We start from the raw sequence: 27,017 nt of genomic DNA on the forward strand, positions 1-27,017 counted from the left end.
CCTATATAAAACTACTTTTTTGTATACTGTGGGCACAGATTTACTTGCTTTAATAAACAAAATCAGAATTTGAACACAGCTTTTTGTATTTACACAGTTTATTTTTGTCTTATATTAAAATGTTTGATAAATCGAAACCTTTAGGCGTGACAAAAACACAAAAACAGCAATAAGATGTAAAGGGCCAAATAGCCTTTTACAGCATTATAAAATGGTCTAGGTCCTGCATGTGTTTGTGGTGAATGAATACATTGTATACTGTATGCATTTATATCCATGCCAACATCGTGTTCTAAAATACAAGCAATGTGTATTAAGGTGTGTTAAGGTGTATAATATGAAAACATCTAAGCACGTGGCAGTGGCGCATAAAGATGCTACAGTCCTCAACGCAGCCGTCACGGGTTCGAGTCCCAGCCTCATAACCTTTGCTGCATGTCTTCCCCTCTCTCTCTCCACCCAATTTCCTGTCAGTCATCTTACAAAATAAAGGCCACTAGTGCCATAAAAGTTGAAAAAAAAATACCGCATCTAAATATTGGCGTTTACAATTGTAATCCAACTCTTCAGTTGATCTTAAGCTCATGTAGATGTTTATTACCAGAGTAAATACAAAAACTACAACAATGACTGATATGTTTAATTGAAATTGAGCCAAAGGTAAAGGGATGGGTAAAAATAATTTGAATGAAAGACTGATATATCAGATTTGTGGTTTAAGTAACTTTTTTCCACTGGGTAAGAAGGTAAGAGGTAAGGTAAGGTAAGGTAAGGTAAGAATATACCAAGTAGACTATATAATTATCTGAAAATAACGCTGCAAGCCAACTGCAGAGGTTGTTGTGTTAGCAGGGCAGAGAGTGCATTACAGGGAAAGGGTTGTGAAAAGGTGTAATAGCTCTGGTGTGGAATATGTAAACATTAGCCTTGGGTGGAAGTGGGCAGCATGACCAAAATAAACTTCACACTGGTTCAGATACAGGCCCTAATCTGGATATGAAAACACTATTTGTTCTGATACAGAAGGGATTTTAAATGTCACGTAAAAGTGCACCATGAGCATCAACTCACTGGATGTTACCCAATCAGCATACGGCTTCGTTTCTTTCTAAAACGAACATGCATTTGCATGCTAAAAAAAAGAAAAGTGAAGAAATGGAGTCAGGCGGCATAACTGAGAAAAAGAAACCATGAGGAAACCTGTCAGGAAGTGAAAGGAATATTTGAAAATGTGCACCGGCTCTGCCACAAGCAGCAGTGGCAAAAAAACTAAAAGAAAGAAGTTCCACATCTGTAATGCACAAAGGGTGAGAAACAGCAGCAAATGACACCCATCCATGCACACACACATACAGTGTAAGCTGTACTGTGTGATAAGCTCTTAATGTTTGGCAGGCAAACTCTCCTCTACATTTGCTGTAAACTGCAATAGCAGATCATAAGTGATTATAACTGTAGCTAATTATACAATTAGTCTTGCATCAGTTTGTTTCGCCTTTCAACACGCTCAAGCAAATAACATGAGAAAAATATATTGTGACATAAGCCATCAGTTTTGAAAATACATTTCTCTATATATTTTGTACTGAACTATCTACAGATGACTTTACACTCTCACAAACACCCTGCCCACCTCATCTAACACCAGCCAAGCTAACTGTCTCTCAGCATCCCTCTTGTCACATTCTGCCCCGCTGGGGCCTCAATTAAAAACTCTTCTGATGTCAAGTAACTGACAGAGAGTCCATCACTTTTGCACATCCTTCTCCACTGAGAGTGGCATTAAGATGTTGGAGGCAGAGTGGACTATCGATCTTTCTTTTTTTTTGTGGGAGGTTGTTCAATTTCTTTTACCGAGCCAGCTTTGCGAGGTAGGTCGAACATTGGTGTAATAATCTCTTTACAATGTAGGGCTGTATAAAAATTTCATTGGCTTGAAAATAAGAAGTGCCTGTAAGGGTCCTGTGGACGAAGTGTAGGAGACAATTAGTGACAGCTTTCTGAGCCAAAACAGACTATCTGGCTGGTTGATGCTGCCAATTTGAGGATTTGACACTAAAGTAGCAAAGACAAAAAGGTATGAAAGGATTAAAGTAATACCCGAGACCCATTTGGTTCCTCTTACAGAAGTTTCATACATTGCTTCATCCACCTTGGGCTATAAAACAGATGGCAAACTGTGACAAAACATGATCTTATAGTGGTTTTATGCTGATAGTTTATTGGTCTTTCTCACTTAATTTTGCCAATTTTGACATGGGTGAAAACTCTCCAGCTATATTACGTTTGATTAAAAAGCAACCTTGTCATTGCTTTTTAGTCGGATTTGCAACAACATCGCTGGACTGAGACTTCTGTCTTTAACTGGATTTCAAGTCCGCATTTGATACAGTTGTTCATTTATTTATTTGATGTTTATTTAAAAGGGACAGATACAATAAACATAGATCATTACCTCAAAAACAATCTGATGCCTGCATCATAGTGTTTGCTATCAGAGCTCATTAGATTATATTTCTTAAGAATGGTACAATGATGATAGCAGGTTGGCTTTTTATCCATGTTTGTTATAGCTCGATTGCAAAGAGAGCCAATGTGTTTGGTTATCGCAGGAGCAGCCTGTGCCTATGCTGTCATGCAGTATGATATATAAGAAAAAAACCATAGAATTCATGTAAAGCAGGGTTGCCCAGTTTGATATGTAGTTTCCGATTAGTCTGAAACAATTGATATTACTTTGTATTGTTTTTGAAATTGTCTTAATATGTTTACCAAATTTAATTTGAGGATCTAACACCAATCAGAGCTATTTAAATTCTGTAACAGAGTGATTTGTTTTTTCATTTTGTAAATCTATATTGAATTTGTCCTTTAAATCAAGTTACCTTTTAGAAAGGCACATAGAGACTGTTTTTGAAAGATTTAGGATCAACTGATTTTGGATGAGCCACTGTTAAACATTAAACATACTGATAGACAATACCTTCTGCAGCTTGCTTGGGTGACTTAGCGGATGCATAAAGAACTGCATCGTCTATCGTCTGCAAAAAGCTGACAGCTGGCACTTGAGCAGTGCAGAGGTAAGCCATTTATGAAAAGATAAACAACAAAGGGCCGAGTATAGAGCCATGTGGCATGCCCATTTTATGTGCTCAGTAGTGCAGATATATCTTGATCCACTTTAATACATTGCATTCCAGCCCGGCAATATGTTGAAAACCAGCTTACTGTCTCAGCTGAGAAGTTAAAACTTGACATTTTAGCTAAAAGCAAACTATGGTTAACGATATCGATTGCCTTTTTAAGGCCGATAAATAGAGCTCCCACCACATTACCCTTAACAATGGGAGCCAACAATAACATGACCACATGACAACAATGAAGAAAGTTATGGAAAAAGAGAGCACAGCTATTAACAATGGCCTTTTGTGGACCAGTGACTGCTACCTCTGGAGAAGTGTGTATGGATACATAGTCAGAACCAGGAAAATGATGTAAAAGCTGGACAAAATGTGATATGACCGTTCTGACTACAGATAGGTATACCAATTACTACCACATATGAAAGTGGCACAATTCAGATTTTTTTGTAGGTGAAAATATTGGAATTGGGACATTCTGACTGTGATAAAAAAGTTGGATATGGGTCGCATTTGCCTGTAGTGTGAACGTAGCCTTTGTTTCCATGTTCCAGGAAAAAAACTGTTTTTGTTTACTGCAGATTTTACATAAAAGTAATTGATGTCTAATCTATGCATTTGTTTTCTTTATGCATTTTACTTTTTTCTTTCCTAACCTGATGCTTAAATTTTACTTTAAAAGTTTTAAAGTATTTATCTTAAGTTAAATTTTTTTGTCCTCTGTTCCTTTAATTTCCTGATGAAGAACTTTGAATTACCACAAGTATAAATGGTGCTATACACATCAGCCTTCCTTGCATATACAACACATTTCTCAACCCATAAAGAATATGCTTCCAAAACTACAGGACAATAAATTGAATTTCTGTTAAAATAGTATTCTGATTCAAACAACAGGAACGGCGTTCTGACAATGTGAATAAGCCACAACTCCTCTGAGCATATTAAAAAGGCCTTTTGCACCCAGAACACACTGTGGCTTGGAATCCTCTGCAGACATTCTGTAATGTGCACACCTTATTGCTGAAACAACCCCTATGTTGCATCAGAGTAGTGTAAAGAGGGAGTGAAAAGAATTTGAACTTGATGCTTATTGAACCTCTATCACATGTTCATTTAGGTTGGGAAATTAGCTAATCTATTTTGTTTTTGTTTTGGCTCTGAAGCTAATTATCCAGCAACATAACAACAGTTGTACAATTTCTCTAACATCATCTGTTGCAAATTTACCCAAGTTTATGTAAAACATCTTAAACCAATTCCTAACTTTAAAATGTATTGATGCACTTGAGCACTGATGGCTGTTTATGATGAAACAGAGATGTAGTTTAAAGAAACAGAGCGTACATGATGATATCTCTGAATACAAAATAGCAAGGATGGAAGCTGACCCCTGCATCACAAACAAAGTGTAAGGTCTATCCATAGCATTAAAGAACCACATGATTCTCTTCAAAGAGCCCAAGTTCTTAGTATGCTTCCCTCACTGCAGTATTACTGGGAGAATATATAATGACAGATTTTTAAAAAAGGCATGTCTCTGCCTAAGGCACTCATTATAAAACAGCATTTCTCATTTTCCTCAGCTGCAGTCTTTGGTGAATATGGGAGAGACAGATGAATATCCTCAAAGCACTCAAGTTAGGCCATGCTCAGACTCTGATGCGGGTCAAATCAGTCTTGTTAGCCATTCATCACATAAACACAAGCTAACCTGCACACTAATAACTGTGTTGCTTAGATGGGAATCAGATCCATTTAGATTAACAATTTTGACACTGTATACAGTTGAAGTTTACCTAAAACGAAGCATGATAAAGATTTAAACCTACTGACGGGCAATGATTTAAAATCAATCAGAAAGTTACATAAAGTTCACCGTCTCTTAAACAAAATGCCCACAAACAGCTGCTTTACCTTACTTTGCAATTTCACGTGATTGCTTTGTAAGCTATAGGTGAGAACACTGCCTAGGTTTGCAGACAATTTGTCAACAGAAACGCACAGCGGAGGTTTGTGAATACGACCAGGGCTGAATGGAATGGTCGTATTGAATTTTAAAGCACCAACTTTATACCCAGTCAGGACTGCTGCATCATCTGCCACTGTCAAGTAGTTGAACCAGTTAGGCTCACCACCAACAATACAGCCAACAATGACCATTATTCCAGCCAACACAAGTAGAATGAAGTAAGAAGAAAATATTTAAAACAAATATATATGAGTTGCTGTTTACATTTTATTAAAAAATGTCATGTTGAAAATTAATAATACCCTCCTCAATATCCATCCATCCATCCATTTTCTAATCCCGTTTCTTCTGTACAAGGTTGTACAAGCTGTCTATCTCCAGCAGTCTACGGGTGAGAGGCGGGATACAACTGTCATGGTTTACTTATTTCAGTTCACTTAGATGGTTTCAGTTACTTCCCTAGACTCCCTGCTCATCACTGTAATTAGTCACCCTCCCTCATTTACCTTCTATCTCCCTGTTTCACCAGCTGTACTTGATATTCACCCTGATTAGCTCCCTGCATTCATTGGTCCATTCTCACCCTTCCTCAGTATTTATGCCCTCTGGTTTTCATTGTTCGCCACTGGATCCAACTACTAACTTCCCAGCTCCATGTCTCTGTGTTCCTGTCTGTAAACCTGCCTAGGTTTTGTCCTGTAGGTTTTCCTGATAATTAAAGGATTCATTAACCATGCAGCTTCCATCCTCCTGTATGCACTTCGATCCGGTTTCTCCTCCACACACTAGAACAAACAGTCATGTTTTTCGACTGTGGGAGGAAGCCAAAGTACCTGAAGAGAACCCACGCATGCACTGAGACAACATGCAAACTCCATGCAGAAAGACCCCTGGCGGAGAGCCAAACCCACGACCTGCTTGCTGCAAGACAACAGTGCTACAAAATATGCCACCATGCAGCTCCTCTCCTTAATATGGAATGAAAACATCCTTTTTGCTCTTACAGCAATCAAACCCCTCTTAAAATGTCTGACCAGCTTCTTGCATGTTTTCTCTGGTATTTTCTAGATTTATCTTTGGCGATGAGCGCCAAATCTTTGCAACTGGAAGGCCTACTCTCCATCACCCTAATCTTTAGCTCCCTCTGAAGATTCTCTACAGAACCTTTACCACCAGTAAACTAGTGTTTACCTGCTGCTAGAGTTTGCTTAGCACCAGTTCTTTGTGATTCCGACACCCAAGATCTTGTTATGGTCTTGAGGAACTGGTGCTGAACCAGAAGAACAAATCGCTTTTGTCAGGAGCTAGAGGTACATTCATAGGGAAAGGCAGTGTTTTTTTTTTTTTTAACAAAAACACAGTAAAACCACACCACTTTAACAAGAATAAAATGTCCTATTAGCACAAGAATAGCACAATCCGACCGTCTCTTGTCTTCCTGTAGTTTATTTTTAATTTCCCAGCACTGCTGGTGCGGTTAAGAGATCAACTGATTTTAATTTAGAAGCGTTCACAAAAACAGTGTGGTTTATAAACGTATTAATAAATTAAGGTGAGGAATAATATGATTAGAGTAGTTATTAGTTTTCATGGACTACAATACTAATATTGCTTCTATTCAGAAAAAAAGCTGGATAAAATTAAAAGATTTCTTTAAATCCAAATTTTGTCAGGGGTATGGATAATGTTGAGCTTAAAGCCAATATTAAGGCCTCAACTATGTTTCTGCACATTGTAGAGTGCTTGATTTATATAACATTGGATTTGTACTGGCATGTTATATCACTGGTTCACCTGACACCAACAGGAATATAAATACATTCATATAAGTTCATTATCCTTGTCACCATTAATTTCAGCATCCACGTTAGCACCCATCCTGACCTGTGGCTCATCAGCGACATATTCTGGCTCAAACATTTAAGCTTCAACCCACTGCAACTGGAAAGCTCCCTCTGTCTGATATTTATCCTGTTAATCTCCATCTGAGTTGTATTCCTCAGGCCAAAAAAATCCATCAAATTGATTGAAAATGCTTTAAAATCCACATTGGAAATTTTTGCTGGTCAAGAATAATTTTTACTAAAGCTTAAGTTCTGGAATCCTAGATGTTTACAGCTTTCTCACTGTCTAATGTCAGTCCTTACAACCCCATCAGGTGACTTGGATGTTCTATAACCCAAAATAACAGACATATTTTGTGGGTTTTAAAAACTTTTTTTGTGTGAAATCCTGCATTGGAATTTCTAATTTTAAAATCTTCTATTTTTATTAATATTGAAAATAAATTCTGGAAAGAAAAGGAATCCATTATGAGACCCAAAGAAGCAATAGAGCATTATATTGTAGCAAAATAAAATGCCTAATATGTTGCCTATGTCAAATGTTTTCAGAACATTTGTAATGTAACACACATACACAAATAAACAAATGTGATATGGCCTTCCTGAGCGCAGATCCATGCTTGTTTTATTACCTGACCACTGCATGGAGTGATTATGGATTTATCTATAACAGAATCCAGTTCTAACAGCCACATAGTTAACCCTTGAAGTGTCCTCTAGAAGGAGTAAGACAAAACAATACAGAATTAAGATGGACTTTACTGAAACATACCTCAGTGATTTCTACAGGGAGACATGTTGTTGCAGTATAAATTGTTGTATAAAAAATAAATAATGACAACATTTCTTGACACACTGTTGAAAGGCATATGTTGTAGTATTGACACTTAGGACTCAAGAGTTGTTAAAATCTCCAGAGATTTCCATGAATCTGTTGTGGCATCGTGTCAACAGCTGACTTATGTTACATGCCTGCAACACAGATAGCATCTGAGTCACTTGGTGACCAACCTGGACAGAACGTTGCAATTAAATATCTGCAGTCCAGAAATGCCTCTCACAGTAACATGTCTATTGTTAACCTGCTTTTTAACAAGCCTGCCTACTTTCCTACTGCTGCTCTGTCTGCCTGTTTAGTGAGAAAACCAGTAGGAGAGAAGCTGGAGTCTGGAATATGTTCTTGGTAAAAACATACATACCCATCTTCCCTTTTGAGTCCTTGTCAGCACTCCAAGCTGTTCCCATTATTCTCCATTTGCAGCTTTTTACCTTTATGACATCTACTGTTACCTCACTTGGGTTTCTTATACTGAGCATTAGTTTTATAAAACTCATGCAGCGGCTCCTACATTTAACATTTTAGGTGTCATTTATACAAATTTGTTTCTGATATATACGGTCCCAGACACTGAATGTCTCTGTAAGTGCAACTGATACCAGATATTTACATTTATTGTATAATAACACACATAACCTTTTTTCTTACTGCCTCACGTTTAATCAGACCAAGCATTAACTCTCAGTTGGATCACTTACGATTACCAAATCTATTTCTATTTGCTACAATTCACTTGGCCAAGAAAGCTGATTCTGATACAAGAAACAGTTGTTAGAAAATATCATAAATATAAATCATGAAAGAAGTTCTTCAATCCTTTTTCCCAAGCCTGGTAAAATTCTTCAAACTGAAAAACTAACATTTTCGTAAAAAACAAACTGCCTTTTGTAACCCAAGGTCTTTTGCCCCCCGTTAGTAAGAACATTACTATATATCAAAGTGATTATGTTAAAATACGAGATTAATTGAACATTTACATTATTGCTTTTTTATTGCTTTTATTGAAATCATTTGACAAAAGCAAAAGGGCACTTGATGCAGTTGCGTGACAGTTCTTTTATAAGAATCTAACAATGCCTTGAAGCTGTCTTGAAACTAACTGTCAAATACAGCTGCTCATGGATTATTGCTTAAATATACATTGTTTCCTTCTAGCACTTTTAAAATCTGAAGCCTTGGACAGATTGAAAATGGCTCTGTAAATCTCCCTTAGTGGAACATATCTAATCACAGACTTACAACTTGAGTGTAGTTATTTAGCTTGAGAAAACACTCAGCCTCAGGCTGGGAAAGGAATCAAGGACATGTTCCCACCAATGTCCCAGATGGATTGTAACTTTCTCATAAAAAAAGGGAGATGACTAAAACATAGTTTATGCACAGATTAGGACGGTTGCACATACTCTAGTAATGCAAGAAGATGAAACCAAGTCCCAAATTTGTTTTACAAATTACTGTATCTTCAAAATGTGTCATGGCCTTTTTTTTTTACAAACCTTGAAAAGATTAACAAAAGGAAGACATGAAAGGAAAACAGGGTCATTGCAATGTTTCTGAAAACTTTTGATCTTTTTTGACATGATAAAACAAAACAGAAGGCACAATTAGTAAACGTCGAGTTTGGCATTCCTTGAGCAATGAGACTGAAAAGGTGTGGTCTTAGGTGTCATTGTGTGACCAGGCCAGTGGTTGTGAATGACCTTCGAGCTAAGTAAGCAGTTCCTAAATATGTCCATAGTGCACATGTCCAGTTGGTCATCATTACTTTTTGTGTTATTGTTTAGGAAAGGAATCATCCAGGAGGAGCGGCTGCTACAAATCTCTGACTCGATGCAATCTGCTGGGTTTCCTTAGATAGAAAAACTTTTTATCCAATTTGAATAAGACACTGAATCTGACTGCACTGTTCAATGGTTAGGATTAATTGGAATGTATGTACCTGACTTTTGTGAAGTGCCTTGAGACAACATGTGTTGTGAATTGGAGCTATATAAATAAACTGAATTGAATTGAATTGAATGATGATTTAGTCCTCTAATCCTCTAAAACCTTAACCCACCCCTCCACTGGCCACCGCACCTAAACAAAAACGCCAATTTTTCTTCCCCTTTTTCTATATTAGGACTTTACTACAACATAAATTACAGTTTTAGATTAAGGTTTCCCCCTCTTCCTTAAGCTTTATGACACAAACATTGGTAAAAACATTCTTGTTGATCTATAGTGACATGCAACTATTTAGAAGCATCATCAGGAGACACAGCATTCATTTTCATAACTATGTTGATGATTTGCAGCTCTATATTTACATGCCTCCTGATGCCTCACAACAAACTGAGGTCCTTTTTAACTATATTTCAGAGTCATTGATGGTAGAGAATTTTCTTTAGCTCAGTGAGGACAAAATATTGCTAGATTGTTCATTTCTTTCTCTGCCAAATATAGAGAATTTAATACATTTCTGTAGAATTGATTATAATAACTATTGTAACTGATTTTAAGGAATTTATTAGTCTTTTTAACTGTTATAGCTGCTAGTCCAGCCTATTTTTTTAGCCAAGGACTCAAATTACAGATATTTGCTGTCAGTATGCCAGAACTGACATACAACAGGTAGGTACGAAAGAAGTTGGATTTGGTTTTTTGAATTCTTACATTTAGAAAAAGTACAGGAATTTTGCTATTTTCCAACACATGTAAGTGACACTCACCAGACCACACCCCAGTTTGCAGGACTTAACCTTTTAACAACAGAAACTCGAAAACAACCTCACATTCCAAACAGCATCACTACTCATCAGGTAGAGTATGTAGGTGAAAGCACTGAGACAGATGCATTATGGACACTCTTGTGGTGTGGGTCACTGAGCTGTCTGCCACTGAAAGGGTATTGCTCTCACTGCTGCAACACAAGTGCAAAGGCCTTGTGATGAAATTAAACACAGAAAACTATATTATTAAAAGGTAAGTGGAGCCATTTGTCTGTAATGAGAACTACGTTGTCAGACTCTGGGGGGACAGACGTAGAAATAAAGTCCAAACCAGCGGGAAGATATTAATTCTTCCTGAAGATTAAACATGCTGTTACGGATTCAAACTGGTATCACAAGGAGCACAACCACAGCTCAGCTTAAGTCTCTACTGTGATTTTTGACACCAGGGCTTAAAACTAAGGGTTGTTATGGTGGGCGAGTTTCTTACGTCATAGCTCTGCAGGTATTTATGCATTAAGTTGTCAGGACCGGAGGAGGAGAGCTAGTTCATCACTAAACCTCAAAACTCCTCTGCCATGAAAGATGACAGTACTCCACTCCTTACCTTTGTTTCCCTCTTGGTAATCAATTACTGGTTTCTATAGCTAATACAAAACAAGTCACCTATGCTGTGAATAAAGTAAATCTCTCAACACCTCCTAATTAAAACCACATTAAAGCACTGAGCAATGGCCTCTTTGTAGATCCAACATCTAATTTGAACTGTTTGCGTGCACAGAACAAAGCAATTTACCGTGTGCAAACATCCTTTGCAGTACAATAATTCATAGTGCTATCTGGGGTAGTTTAAACATCAAATGAATGGGCTGAATAATTAAATAAGCAAAGTTTAAAGGTGTGCCTAGAGGTTTGTTCGAGGCTATTCTCACTGTAACTCTAGGAAGCTGCAGCTAATATGATTTCATATTGTGAAGCCAAGCCTGATGCCAGACCTTCTGAAACCAATCCTTCTTACAGGATTTAGAGGTAGCTGTGCGAAATGTATGCTGCAGGACCCTGCTGGTCCTAGTGATAGTCCTTACTGTGAGTCCAAATCAAAATGAGCCTGATCAGTGACAAAAAAAAGGCTTTTGTGTGTTTACTGGCATCATAAATACAGTTTCCTGAAAGGGCAAGACAGAGAGGACAAAGAGAGGCAGTTTTCCATTAAACTAGGAACAGATATAAAGATGTCAGAAAGCTGTTTGAGGAACTGCAGAGGGTAAGCCCCTCTACAGGAGAGGGGGGGGGGGGGGGGGGGGGGGGGGGTTACATAGCAGAATGGACTAAATACAAGCTAACACAAAAATGGCCGTCAGATCTAGCAGATGGGAGCAATTCCCACCTTTTTAAGCATCAGGTTGCAGTTTCTCAGCCACAAACACCGTCCATACAAAAGTGATCAAAGAGACAAGGGAAGATGTTTTACTATATTGTTATCTCTTTTTAAAGGAGAACCATAGGTACTGACTTGACAAGGTAATTTTTAAAACCGTAAAAACATCTGACTGGAGCAAGTGTATCATAACTGCATTTTTATATTAATAAGTGATCCTACAGATGGTAAAAGTGTAATTGTGTATACATTTACCTGATTCATTTGAAGAAAAAGAGCTTTGGCTGAAATGATGTTGCACTATTATTACATGTACACAAATACACAAACATGTAATTTTATCACAATAAAAAGTGCAATTACATTTCTTAGTGCGTTTCACCTAACTGTGCAATACAGATGGACCTTCTTCATAGAGTAAAGTTATCTGCAGGTTCAGCATCAGTTGGAATGTTTCTACAATCATAAGGTTTGTATTCTGAATTTCAAAAACATCATTGTCAACACAATTCAAACAATTTGTTTTATTAGAGTACGATTTGTAAAAATATCAAGACCTAATGAGGAGAGAGGATGATTTCAACCTCTTGTGTACTCCCCGAAAGGGTTTTTTGTAAAACCAGCAGAACAACCGGGCACCATGATTACTCCCAGCCTTCAGCTGAGGGTACTTTTTTGCTCCACATTTGTGAAGCAAATACTTCTAGCTTTCAAGAATTCCAAACAATTTAATCTGCTTTTAAATGACACGCATATGCATAACAATACCCAGACTTTAAACAGAATGCATGGATACATATTGCCTCTCGTGGTTATTTACTCGTCCTTTGTGAATATGTCCCTGAATGTCCAGAAACATTCTTAATCCTATCTCAGCTTTAAACAGTAGCAAATAATTCACTTTGACATCTAGATATTGCTAAAAGGATTTTAGACTCGATGTTGAGATGGAAAAATGGCTGTGGAATAATCAGAGTGTAAATCCTTTATCTTTCAGGCTCTGCTGCTCTAAAAGAACCATGCAGACCACAAACTGAATACAACTGAATCAAACCCAACAGTACCTCAAACCTGCTGGCAATAGAACAGGGAACAAAATAAATAATTTTGATGTGGCCATAATACAAGGATAAAACTTTCCTGTGATGAAAGCCCAAGAAAAGACGGTCAAACGTTTTAGATTCCATGACACCTACAAGTACCCTCACGTATTAATCCCAATAGGAATTAATGTGCTTACAATGCACCTATTGCTGCTTACTTGGATTTGTTTAAGATGGTCCACATTACTTCATCTGCCTATTTGGTGGTTTTTCTAGCTGGCCTTCTGATAAGACAGAGACTGCATTCAGCAAGAGAAAGAAGAGCTATTTGTTCACTGGGCACTAATTAATACAGTGCTTAGTTGAGAAAGTTGCCTACTCACTGCTCTACTGACAACAGATCCATTTATATAGCTGTTTTCAGTTTCTCTGAAGGCTCTGTTAATTGCATTTAAATTAGTCCTTGTTCAGAGAGAACATGGACCAGCATGGGAACAAGAAGAAAAAAAAACAATGTATCTAAGGATATGCAACTCAATAGCCTGTAAGTTGATAGAAGGCACAAATATGCTTGTAAAATATTTAATGTGTAAATCTCAGTGCGCAAACAGAACAGTGGAGAGCTCTGCCAAACACTTTCCCTGCATTGTTCTGTTTGGCCCTTCGGCAAGACTGTGCTGGTACAGCAATGTTTTTAAGACATATAAATGTTTAAAATTCCCCTACAATATCTGCAGTTTCAGGGGGGAAAATAATGTGTATTAAAAATGTTATTAGAAAACTAGAGTTAACTGTTATTAGAACAGAGGTTGGTCATGACTCATGTCATGAATCTATGACAACATATTAAGACAGACAGGAAAAAATTATTAAAAAGAAAGCTGGAAAATCTGACAATTAGGAAAAACTGAAAAAAATAATGTTCTTACACAGCATTAAAATCTATCTACAAGACAAAGGTCAATGTTTCTATGGCAATTAAAGCTTTTTTTTTACTTTGATTTATCCAGTGAAGGTTTGTTTAAAATGTTAGTTTTATGCAAAAATCTATTAATAAATGGGCTCTATTGGGAAACACTAAAAATAACAAAGAAAGTAATCTAAAGATGACTTAATCAGCATATTCACATTGTGGCTTGTTGCTAAGCTTGGCTTAGCACCAGTTGTTTTCACACATTTTTTTCTTCACACCAACTTAGGGAAGCACCAGAGGGAAAAAAACAGCTTTCATTAGGAACTGATTAAAATGTTATAACAACCATGTTTAAAACTCTGGGGTTAGTCTCAATGTTTGATATGCCTAATTAAAGACAATTATGAACTCGCCGTCTCTTACCTTCCCAGTGTTTATTTTGATATGACCCGTCCGTCACAGAGATTAAAAAGGTCATTGACTGCAGTAACAGCGGGTATTTTTTGTTAAATCTATAAACGCTATTTTTTTAACTTAGTTCTTAAACATATTTGGTCTTTTAATACAGTCAAGTGGTGGCATTTTCCTGCTTTGCTGGTTCTGATTACTTCCAAGATCAGCTGATTGGGAAATTCTGATTTGTGAGACATTCACAAACAATGTTCAATGTTTAAACAGTGTTAATAAATTCATTTGCTCAAGGCACTAAAATCCTCCACAAAAAAACCCCAAAAAAACAGGGAGGATAGAAACATTTACAGCATGAGCCCTTTCTAGTGACAGATTGACATGGCTCAGAGTTGGTTTTAAGGTTGTGCAAAATCAAATCTATTTTTCAATAGAAACAGTTAAGAATTTGCTCTAGCAACTGCTCTGGTTAAGCAGAATGGCACTGAACCGTTGCTGAAAGACACTGTAAAAATGTTAGCCTGTGGTCTTAAACACAGAAGAATTGCTACATTAAAATTCGCTGTGACTGTGTCTAATGTGAGTTAAGCAATTCTTTGCATGCAGGCTGCTTGGCTTTCACTGCAAATAGTTAGGTAGTTAAGGAGTTATGTAGAATTCGATGATAGTGAAGTAGAGGAAGCGTGTTCAGCTTGTGCATGTTTAGATTGGTTAGTGTGACAAATTCCTGGTAGAAACATATTTCACATAATTTCACAGAGAAAGAAATTAGTGGTACAAAGAGCAGACAAAAAATAGAATAAAATGCAAATTCATAGCGCTTGGAATATATTGGGCAACAATTATTGCACTACAAACAGTCCTGTGTGATGTGACTATTACACACACTGATAATGCGATGATGATATATTTGGGATATATTGTACAATCTAAGACATGCATTTTCTATTTTAAGGTTTTGTGTGGTACTAGTGTCCTTTATTCATCAGTAGCTGGAAAGGAAGAAGGGCAGAGAGAGAAGGGGAAAACGTAAAGTAAATGGCCCGTGTCCGAGAATGGAAGCCTGGATAGCAGCTTTGAGGACTGTAGTCGCAGCATACAGTTTACCTGCACCTGAACTGAGCAACAAGGTGCCCTGTGTTGCACTTTCTATACATTTAGTTACTGCAAAGCATGGGCCAGTTTCCAGTAGGAAGGAAAATCACATTTTTAAATAGTTATGTTTCAGCAGTTGATAAAATCTTCATACCGTTCCAGCCATTTAATGAGATGCCAGAGAAAGTTCTTAACTAGCAGCAGTGTTTTGTATGAGGCATAGAGTAAAATAGAGCTGCCTGTTCCTCAGCAACTGCTGCTTACTGCTTGTCAGCTGGGTGAAAGAAAGCTAATGCACTTATCCTTTGCTTACAAAAAAGAAAAATTACACTAAAATTACAGTAAGATTAATATAAACAATTTGCAGTGAACAGTGAACTGAACAAATGTGACAAAGTTGTGGCAAGATTATAGAAACCACAGAGTGAGATTCTGTAAACACTCTTCCAGGGTGGTGAGGTCTTACTGCTCATCTATAAGTCTACCTGAAGCCCATCAGGCCATAATATCACAGCTTTGAGCTTAGCAAATGTAATTGTCTCCATCCTGCTTTCTGTCATCCACTTCTTCTCCTTCTAAACCCCACTCCGTAGCTCCCTCTTTCTATCACCCCGGCTCATCTCTGTATCTACTTCCTTTCTCCACTCTTGCTCCATCCACACACTTTTCACTGTAAATGCTGTGCCAGCAGAGTGATGCTGGGGAAATGGCGCCATCCTCATTGAGAGAAGAAGGAGACGGAGTGGAGGTGGTTGATGCGGGTGGGGAGTCGAGGGGTGTTCAGTGACAGGCCCTGAAACCCAGTCATCAGACAGCTCACTGCAGCACTCCCATTGCAGATGTAGTTGAAACGCATAAAGACTTGCATATAGAAAACAGTCCAAAACGTATAGAATACAGACCTGGGAAAAAGACCATAGACCTCATTATTTTTAAGCAGAGGGAAATGTTCAGAAGAGGGTTGGAGCACGAGACTGTGCGTGGCAACAAGACAGGAGGGTGTAGGGAAGGGAGGGGATCAGCACTCAGACACATTGTCCATGCATGAAGACAAGCCACAGTTCATTTGAAGACTGAAGCAGCTCCTTTCCATCACTCAACTGTTCATTAATACCAGCGGTTCCTGTGGGTCTGTCCATATCCAGGCCTCGTTTCCCTCTGTAAATCTATCAATATCCCAAACACACAAACTCCAGCCCACTATTGAAAACCTGACCAGCACTCTGCAGTGTGTTTACAGAACCCTCTGTCTTAGAGATTGTGAAACTTTATGTGGAGGTGGAGTAATTATTTTGTGGACCAGTTTAACGTGTGGTACCTCTGAAAAAGAGTGGCATTAACTTGGTTGACTTGGCATAGACTCAACTTGCAGAGCACACGGTGTCCTGCTCGGTATGGGTAAAGGGTTCATTTTCTCAAAATTAACCTTGTCAGCTCCTGTTCTGCCCAGGGGAGATCGGTATTAGAATTGTAATTTTTCAATCAGAGATTGGGAGGAGTGTGAAATTTTTAACATGCTTGCTCCCTCTCTACCTGCCCCTCTCTCTCTTCTTACAACTCTCCAGTTTCTGTCAGTTTTTCTTCTTTCATTGACCTTTCAGAATGTTAAGAAGATTTCATTAACACATATTTGGATTCGCCACTGGCTGAGTGGGACAAGTGTTTGTGTGTTTACTTCATTGTGTATACAGCGGAATATTTGCTTTACCAACCAGGCTATTCCAGCGGAAGAGCTCTGCTAGGTCAAAATTAATTACAGGAACTGTTAAACACACACCAGCTGTTGTAAACAAATGTAAACGTGGGTTTATTTCAAACAAGCCCCCCCTGTATCTTGCTACGCGCGATACTATAAATCTTCTGTGTATTTACAAACAGCTTGGACCATCCACAAGCTGTGCTGTAGCGCTCCAGCTGAGAAATTACTCTTATTCATGTGCACCCAGTTGCAGAAAACCACAGTCACTGACGCTTTAATTACAGGTTTTTCCTAGGTTTATGTGTGGATGTGTTTCCTTCGCTGTCCTTTTTAAAGCCTTTGCTATATAATACTATATAGTTTCAGTTCTCTTCAGACTTTCACTGTGCTCCTGGTTCTTTCATTTCCTGGTTCATTTACATTTCATTCTGAGTTTATTATTTCCATTTACAAACAGGCCTGTCAGTTTTATAAGAACTGATTATTTGGGTGGAAAATAACTCCTTGATAAAACTGTTTTTGTTTGTTGATTATTTTGTGAGTTTGCTTTATTTCAAAGAAATGAAAAGTCTCAATTTTCTATGACAGTTTCTTTGTAATAGGGAGAGACAGAGTATCAACCAGGACCCCAGAAGAAAGGCATTGCATAAAAGGTATGAAATGATTTGCACCTCATTGATGGAAGCAAGTATTTGACCCCCTACCAACAAGACAGAATGTGGCCATGTGGCACAAAGATCAATATTTCAATCAATTACGGATACGCCTGATCTCAACTCATTATGTGCATAAAGTACACCTCTCCACAGAATCAATTTCTTCCACTCCAACCTCTCAAACACAATTGGCCAAGGATGTCAGGGACAAGATAGTAGATCTGCAAAAGGCTGGAATGGGCTACAATGTATTCAGCAAAAGGGTTGGTGAGAAAGTGACAGCTGTTGGTTATTAAAATCTGGAGACCCATGCAAGATCTTCTCCTAAGGAGTGAGGATGATCATGAGAAAGGTGAAGATCAGCCCATAGGTGCACAGGAGCAGCTTGTTAATGAGCCGAAGGCAGTTTGAACCAGTCACCAAAAATACAGTTGGTAAGACACTACACTGTAATGCTCTGTAGTCTTGCATCTTTTGCAAGAGAACATCTAAATGATTCAGCAAAGGCTTGAGTGCTATGGCTGAATAATACCAAAATTAAGCTCAACCTCACCCTCCCATTTGTAGGAGAAAAGCTGAGTTTGATTCGGACAACATCATGTGCACAACCAATCTAGGAAGTGGAAACCATGGATGTAAAATTGTTGTATCTTTATCATTAATGTGAATTATTTTTTATGTCACAAGAATCTTGATTTATCATGATAAATATGATATTTACAAACCCCCAAAACTAAAAGTATTGTTGGGATTGTTATTTTTACAATTTGTCTCTACTGTACAGAGTTGCAGTAAATATCACTATTTTTAAAATTATGCTGAAAAGTAGTCTATGTGTGTGCTGTTTAGTTATAAAACTCCACTATTTAATATGTGTGGCATCCTGAAGTAGCCAATTCAATCATCTGTAAGTTGTTGTTCCTGTTTGATTTTTCTTTTAACAGGCAGTTTTGTTGGTTTTTTATATTAGCATTATCTGTGTTTGTGGGGCTGTGACTGCAGTGACGTGCTGTTCCAGATTTGCAGTCTATTTAAAAAAAAGACCCCAATAGGTTTTTAAATACTGTTTATTATCACATTTATTGGTATTACAATAAATACCACAAAATATTGTGATGAACCCTTAAGTCCATATCACCTGTCCCTATTGGAAACATTATTCTTTGGAGGGCATTTTTCTCCAAAGGGCACAGAGTGAGTTCAAAGCAGAGAGAGATCCATAGACTAAAGATGGCTCATGATTTGGGTCATCCAGCTTGACATGACCATTGCTATGGTAACAAAGGAGTTGCTAAAGAAGAAACAAATTAGGGTCATGGCAAATCGTGTCAATCAGCATAAAAAACCAAAGGGTTTTGGAGAGTTTCTGAAAAGATTAGTTGATCAAAATCCATTGTGATATGTGTAAAGCTTGTTGAACAATCAGAAATGTCTTAAGGTAAGGTAAGGTAAGGTAAGGTAAGGTAAGGTAAGGTAAGGTAAGGTATGGTAAGGTAAGTTTATTTATATAGCGCTTTTCAGTAACGAGACACTCAAAGCGCTGTACATACAATTACAATACAATCACAAAGAAAATAAAGACAGATACAGACACAGAAAAACAAATCAAACTAAAAAAATGTGCATTTCCTGCGAAAATGCAGTGTGAATGTTGTAAGCTGAATTTTTTAGCTCAAAGCTGGCAGAAACAAGCTGAAATTGACTGCAGAAAATCTGCTGAAATCTGATAAATTAGTAGATATAGCAGAAACAGGAAAAGAAAAACTGTCATCTGATCTGTTTGAGCAGGAAACCTATTAGCTATAAAACAGCTTAGCAAAGTTACCTCAAAATTACTTGTTGAAAGAGCTGTTGAAATGCAAGAACTGACAAAAACTTTAAAAAAGCAGGATAGAGCTGCCCATAGATGAGCTGAAAAAGCATAGACTGAAGCAAAAATATAGCCTAAGAAGTTGAAGTCTGTGCTAAAATACATAAAAAAATAGCAGAAATTTCAGAAAAAATTAACTAACAACAAATACGCTGAAGAAACACAAAAACAACCAAGAAATTGCCTAAAAAACGCAAAAGTGTTCTTCAGCTAAGAGAGAAGAGAGGAGAAAGAGCCGTTTAAAATTATTCACTCTTCAGCATTCACACAATAATAATATTAATAAACTAGAAAATTTCTGAAGAAATTTAGACGGGGCCTGCCTCTTGGTCCGTGCTTCTCGGACCAGAGCCAAAGGTTGTGGGGCTGATGTGCAGAACCAAAGCAACAGAACAGTGTGCATCATGATTGAGGGTAGAAGGTTAAGATGTCTATCTAGACCTGTTCTTGTTTCACCAGTAATCATGCGGCCTTTCATTGCTGTGGTAGTCGCCAATAAATAAAGAGTCCAGTTTAGAGATGTGTAGTAATAGGTGCCACAAGGCAATGGCATGGGAGTCAGGCCACTCACTGCTCTCCCTTCATTGCTATGGCAGGCCCCAACTAAGGAATGTTGAGACTCTTATTTTGTAAATATCAGTGAATTAATTTTGAAAAGATAAAGTAGATCCATGTCCATCTCTGAGTCCCAGCAATAGCGTTAAGACCATTGCTGCAATTATCGCTGTGTGAAATGTGAAGACGTTTATTTTGTAGGGTATGTCTAGGTGTTGTTTTGAAAGTCCAGTATAGTTGCCCTTTTAGGTCTGGTGTACTTCCACTAGATATAAAGAACCTGCTTGCTATTCTAAAATCATTGTGTATGCTATTATCAGCTTAAAAAAATCAACTATGGAAGGCTGAGGCTTTTATTAAAAAATTTTCAATAAGCCTTATTTCAAAGGACCAGCATAGTACCATTTCCAAGACTGGGTGAACTCCAATAGTAGTGTAATGTCCAGTCCTGCAATGATATATAGTTTAAAATGTAAAGGCTTTTATTTTGTAGAGCATGTTTTGTCTTATTTTGAAAGTCCACCAAGGTTGTCCTTTCAGGTCTGGGTTAGTTCCGTTAGTTGTTCTAAAATCATTGTCTATGCTATTATCAGCTTAAATAAATCATTAGTAACTATGGAAGGTTGAGCCTTTTATTTTGAAAATTTTAGTAAGCCTTATTTTAAAAGGGCTGACCTGGTCCTATTTCCTACACTGGATGAGCCCCAACATTAGTGTGAAGCCCGGTGCTGCAATTTTCTATAGTTTAAAATGTAAATGCTTTTGTTTGGTAGAGCATGTTTTGTCTTATTTTGAAAATCTAGCAGGGTTGTCCTTTCAAGTCTGGGTTATTTCCATTAGTCATATAGAACCTACTTGCTCGTCTGAAATCATTGTGTATGCTATTATCAGCTTTAAAAAAATCATTAGTAACTATGGAAGGTTGATGTTCAGTGTGAAAAAAAGTATGTGTAGGTCTTATTTTGAAAGTCTAATGTGGTTGTCAGCTATGACTGACTTATTGTGATCACTCATGGAAGCTTATGGCCTGGGCTCAGCCTCAGAGCCACTCTCTTTCAGAGGTTACTTAAGTTCACTGGCAGCTGTGTTCTGTTGCTATGGTAATTAATGAGCGCCCAACAGCTACTGTTTCTCACTCACAGCAGCACCACACTTTGTGTCTCATCATGGCCTGGCTTTATAACATGGTGGCACATGCTCCCGAACTACTGGCCATAACTCGGAAACTGTAAGGGCTATCAACGTCATTCTTGGACCGTTTTTCTCAGAACGGACAGGGGAACGTGAAGATTAACACATTTTTGTTGAAAATATAATAATAAAGGCACAACGCTAGGTGAAAAGAAAGGGAAAAATGGTGAAAAACACAAAAATGCCTGGACATGCTCTCGAACAACTTCTAATACCTCGGAAACTATTAGGGCTATCAATTTGATTCATGCACTGTATTAATCAGCAGGCCTTGCTAAACAATCATGGAGCTTCTCAAATTTCTACAAACATCTGTCTGGGAGGTGTGACCCTGTGAAAAAGTGGATAATTGTGACCATTTTTTACCTGAGTGAAGGTGAATTTTTCACTGTCAAACAAACCTACTTCACGAGGAAACGATAAAATGTATCCAAAACATTTTTGGACCGTAGGTATCAGCAGGGATCGGTGAACAACCCTCGAGATTTTCATGTGTCTACATAAATCCGTGTAGGAGATGTGACAGTGTAGAAAAGTGGATAATTTTTAAATTTTAAAATTTCAAGCGATTTTGGGAAGAACAGATTTGGTACTCCTAAACAAACCTTTTTTATGACAAAACGATAAAAGGTATCAAAACAATTCCTTCACTGTGAGCGCCAGCAAGGTCTGAAGATTAATTGGTGCAAAGCTCATGTCTCTAACGTGAACGGTTTATGAGAGGCGGCAATTCGAACAAATGTGAATTTAAGGATTTTTTGCTCAGATTTTTTCTGAAATTAAGTTAAGTTAATAAGTTTCCCATTCAGGGTGTGTTGACTTTGCGTTGCTTCGGGGCATGTTGCTGGAAATCTGTTAGTCCCACATCAATGAGGGTGACATTTTCTGAATCTTGAAAGAGAATCCTATGGTTTGATATATCATTTGTGTCAGTAGAGTGAACATTAAGCGAGTGAGGAGTGTTTGTTTGTTCCTTCTCAGGTTATTCAAAAACCTAGAGTGTACACTCCAGCAACTGACAAATCCCGCCATAGGATTACATTATAAAATCGCGATCATAGAAGAACTGCAACAGATATGAACAGGCTGAATTATTTGAAGATAGCTTGATGGCTTGTAAACATTTTAAAAGTTGAATGGGATTTCTAGCTGAAAGTATGTAGAAGTAGTAAGCTGTGAAAGAGCACAAAGTTTTAGCTGAATTTTGCGGAATTTTTAAGATTTTCCATTAATTTCAACGGGCCAAAAAATGGCACAAAAATCTGAATATTTTAAAAAGTATAAAAAGTATTAATACCAAAAGTCATAGCCGTAATGTCCTAAATGAGCTGAACATTTTAAAAGTTGAATGGCAGAAATAGCACAAAGTATGAAGGAGGAGATAGGTGTCAAAAAAAGTATTAGATACATATAATAAAGAGAAACAGTGTCTCAATACTGTGAATGCATTCAGCATTCACACAATGATACTACAATCCTTCTAAGAAATCTAAAAATCTATGAATCCTTCTGAGAAATCTAATAGTCTCATCATTTCACTGAATTCTAACTAAGGAAGCTGAGTCACTGGTACAAAACAGCTTTAACCACATTTTCAGGTACTAATAATATCTTGCTTTTACTGGTACTGAAGTTGAACTAAGTAATAACAGTCCATTGTAGTGTAATTAAGAAAGCTGGGTCATTGGTGTAAGAGTAGCTTAAGTCCAAATTACTAATAATATTTGGTTTTCACTGGTAATCCTTCTGATAAAACTAAAAATCAATGAAAAAGTAATGAAATACTAATAATAATTGGCTTTTGCTGGTAATCCTTCTGAGAAATCTGAAAATCTATGAAAAGTAATGAAATCACACATTTAGGTAAAGTAAGATAGGAGGGAAAAAAAATCATATTTCAGTAAATAGTACAAAAAACCTCAGCAGGGGTAAGCAACACACACATAAGTAAAGATTTAGCAAGGGTACGGAGGAATCTTGTGGTGCGAATATATAAGTCTGAATGTGTTTGCAAGAATTAGACTGTCAACACTGATAGAAGCGCCATTGTCCTTGAGAAGAGAGGTGGAAGTTTTATCAATCGGCCGCATAGTCCTATCAGCACACAGCTGGTAGGGGAGTGCTGGGGAAGAGCGTCGTGTTTATGTAACATCCAGGAGATATTTTATCGATAGCCAGTTAGCAGAAGTTGCCAAAGCCACATTGGGGAGCCAGATTTAGAAAAACAATAAATGTTGTGGTTCAGGCAGTTGTGAATTTCCAACTACCTTAAGAGTTTTACTGGTATGTCTCAATTTCGAATCCAAATAGCCAAATTTCTGGTACTTTCCGCAGATCTCGAGCATACAACTTCTCCAAGATTATATCCTTTAGCCTCTGAGTCCAACCGCTGCCAGGCTGCAATTTTGTTCAAGAATCGTGTCCAGCTTGCGATTCTGCTCTCTTAACATTCCAGTCTGAGTGTTGATCGTTCTACAGACTCCATCCAACATCGCAGGCAGCTTTGGAATGCTTTGAACAGCTGCCCATGTTTTGCGAATCACTTGATAAGCCAGGTAACCACCAACTCCAGAAAGCAGAAATCCTTTTATCAAAAGTCCAAATATGTACACATTTTCTATGTCCTCGACCGACATCGTAGTCAGGCACACAATCTTCCACTAAGAATCCATTGTGTATCCAGAGAAGAACGTCCCATCTGGACAAGAGGGTCTCCTTTACCCTGTCTTCCCTTTGAAAATAAAAAAATTTGATCAATTACGTTGAGAGTCCAGCTGACCAAATCCATAATTTAAACGTTTGGAGGATATACAAAGTGAGGCTCTGAGAAAAATACAGACAAAAAGCAGAAGTAGGGACCAGTTTGGAGGGAGAGAGAGAAAACACGTGTGTCTTCCACCGAGAGCAAGAGAAAAAAAAAAAAAGGCAAGTACATTGCCTTGGTTGGCAATGTACTTGCCAACAAAGGGTTCTCTGCCAATTTCTAAGCCATGTTTTGCTTGGGGATCAAATACTTATTTCACTCAATCATAAATATATATCCATCCATCTATTTTCTATACCCGCTTCTTCCATAGTGGGTCGCGGGGGAGCTGGTGCCTGTCTCCAGCAGTCTACGGGCGAGAGGCGGGGCACCCTGGACAGGTCGCCAGTCCATCGCAGGACAACACAGAGACACACAGGACAAACAACTATGCACACACTCATTCACACCTAAGGGCAATTTAGAAAGACCAATCAATCTAACAGTCATGTTTTTGGACTGTGGGGGGAGACCGGACTACCTGGAGAGGACCCATGCATGCACGGGGAGAACATGCATATAAAAATAGGGGCTGTTCTTTTGCTTGGGGGAGAGCAAGCTTATTAAATCAGAAGGAGTTCTGACAATTATTTCCCTCCCCGTACCTGTATGACTTAATACAGTATGTGTTGAAATAACTATTCACCACCAAAAAACAATTTCATCACTGAATCAACATAGAGCTTGCAACTACTGCTGCTATTATATAATCCTTATCTAGATAGAGCTGTAGCATCCATTAGCATCGATATGTTAAGAATAAACATGACGGCAAAAGATGTATCATTCAATAAGCCAGAGACTGGAATCTACAAATTTTCCTGTGATCAGCACTGATTTGTAATCGGCAGGCTAAATACAGAAAAATCCTTAACCCTCTATTAAGGAATGTGCACCACGTTTTTTTCTTGTATTCTATATAGTCCTTTAATTAAAAAATCAGAACCAGTCAAAATCAGAAACAGTTGCGTGTCAAATTACAGCTTCATACAAAAAACTACGTATTAACACCTATTGCTTCTGAATCCAAAGAAACAGGAAAACCCAATAACTCTTAGGGTATGATTTGTGGTATTTAATTTTTCACTGACATTTCAAAAATAAATCAGCCCCAGGAATAAGAGGGGCTTGACACTCAGGCTAAAGGTAATGACATTAATTTCCTATGTGAGCAACAGCAGTAATATATTTGATTGAGTATCTGTGTCCTTTGATGCCACTCCAGTGTGTACTTTGGCTGACATGCTAACAAATCAGCAACATAATTCCAAACCGTTTTTATGACCATTTTAGACACAATTATGCGTATCCTATGATTGTTTGCCGTGTTTAAAGATCCTGAATCGTATCTCTGTGCGCCACTGAAGTGTTCTACGTCCATGTCAAGGAACCAACCCGTACAGGGAAAAGGTTTAACTTGATATGCGTCTAATCTCTGTGTTGATCGTGCAATTATAAACAGCACAAATTAATAGTTACCTAAATCATTTATTTAGACAACATTTTTTTTTTTTTAAAAAGGTTAGGTTATACAAGGGAAATAGAAAGGCCAACAAACTGCAATGCACAGCATTGTTGCTAAAAAATAGAACCCAACCATAGGTAAAGTAGAGCATCAATAAAACAAAATGCAGCAACACACTAACAAGTGACATTTATATCATCATTGTGTGTTTAATACTTCCCCACCTCCCAAATGGTCCTTCTGACTGCTTATCTGTTCTGTTTTGAGGGCAAGCAAACTGTTAGAAAGGCCACCTTCACTCATCCGTCCAGTCCTGCCAATCGGCCATCCCGTTTCCAGACAGCACAGTCATTTCCCAGCCCAGTGGAGCAGCACTCCCTGACCTCTGCCTCGACCTCCGTCTCAACAGCCCAAGTCCTAGCACCAGCTACAGTCCAGAGAGCCAGCTCAGGCCACCTCTACTTATTTATGAGCCATTTCACACAGAGCTGCTCCCATTAGAGACCCTGCCTTACATGGCATTTTCGTCACATTTAACACACAGAACACATCATCAGGTCCAGGCAGACATGACTGGGTGGTGCTTTGAGTTGAGGTTGAAAGGATCATTACAATCATCACACTGATGTTGTCACAGGTAGAGCCTAAAGATGCATCAAATGATTTGAGGAAGGTAAACATGCAAAACATGCGTTGTTGACAAGGTACATCCTGCAGATAACATCTAGAGAACCAGTTGCTTCCTTTTTGCTCATTTGTTCATTATAATGTTTAGTCTTTTGAAATGTTTAATGAACATCAACTTGACCATACTCAGAGAAAACATCCCCCCCGATGTAACTTAACCATGCAAAAGAACTAACATGTTATGCTTACTGGAGTGTAAGTGCACAGTTCTTTATTTTCCAGTGGTTTCATTGCAGCTTTGAAAGACACAAATAAATTCAAAATCTACCCAGTCGACCCAGTCAACAGACTGGTTCATAAAAGATTTTTATCTTTACATACAACATTTTAATGAGAAACTCTGGAAATGCTCAACTGGAAACAGGATTAGTCTGCAGACTCTGTGATGGTAAAATTCAAACACACCAACAAAACAGTAAAGAGTAGCTAATAAAACCTTTACCAACCTGTGACTGTGACATAGATTGAGCGTTCCTCGCTAAGCAGGGGGTTGATCAGTCTGCAGTTGAAGGAGCTGTTGGGCTCCAGCACGACAGTTAGCACACTGGTCATGGTGAACAACCCTTGCTCATTGGCCACCACTGAAGTTGTGATATTGTCTGTTAGGTTACGTCCGCTCCCATCCTGCCATATGACATTGGCCTTAGGATACCCACCATATGCCACACAGGTCAGGGCCAACTCGTCCCCAGGCCGCAGGTTGGATTCAGGCTCCAACGTAACCTCAGGCTTGGAGTAAGGAGCTGTAG

General features: G+C 38.1%; 1 protein-coding gene across 2 annotated transcripts in view; it reads right to left on the reverse strand.

Annotated features, from left to right (window-relative positions):
- The window catches only part of cd276 (CD276 molecule), a 134,945-nt gene that overhangs the window by 71,488 nt on the left and 36,440 nt on the right, over positions 1–27,017 (reverse strand). For both annotated transcript variants that reach the window (XM_047363947.1, XM_047363946.1), the window contains exon 4: positions 26,715–27,011. In XM_047363947.1, coding sequence (XP_047219903.1) covers positions 26,715–27,011 — 297 coding nt within the window. The remainder of the gene's footprint in view (positions 1–26,714; positions 27,012–27,017) is intronic.

Source organism: Girardinichthys multiradiatus, chromosome 4 (assembly GCF_021462225.1).
Source record: "Girardinichthys multiradiatus isolate DD_20200921_A chromosome 4, DD_fGirMul_XY1, whole genome shotgun sequence".
NCBI classification, from domain to species: domain Eukaryota; kingdom Metazoa; phylum Chordata; class Actinopteri; order Cyprinodontiformes; family Goodeidae; genus Girardinichthys; species Girardinichthys multiradiatus.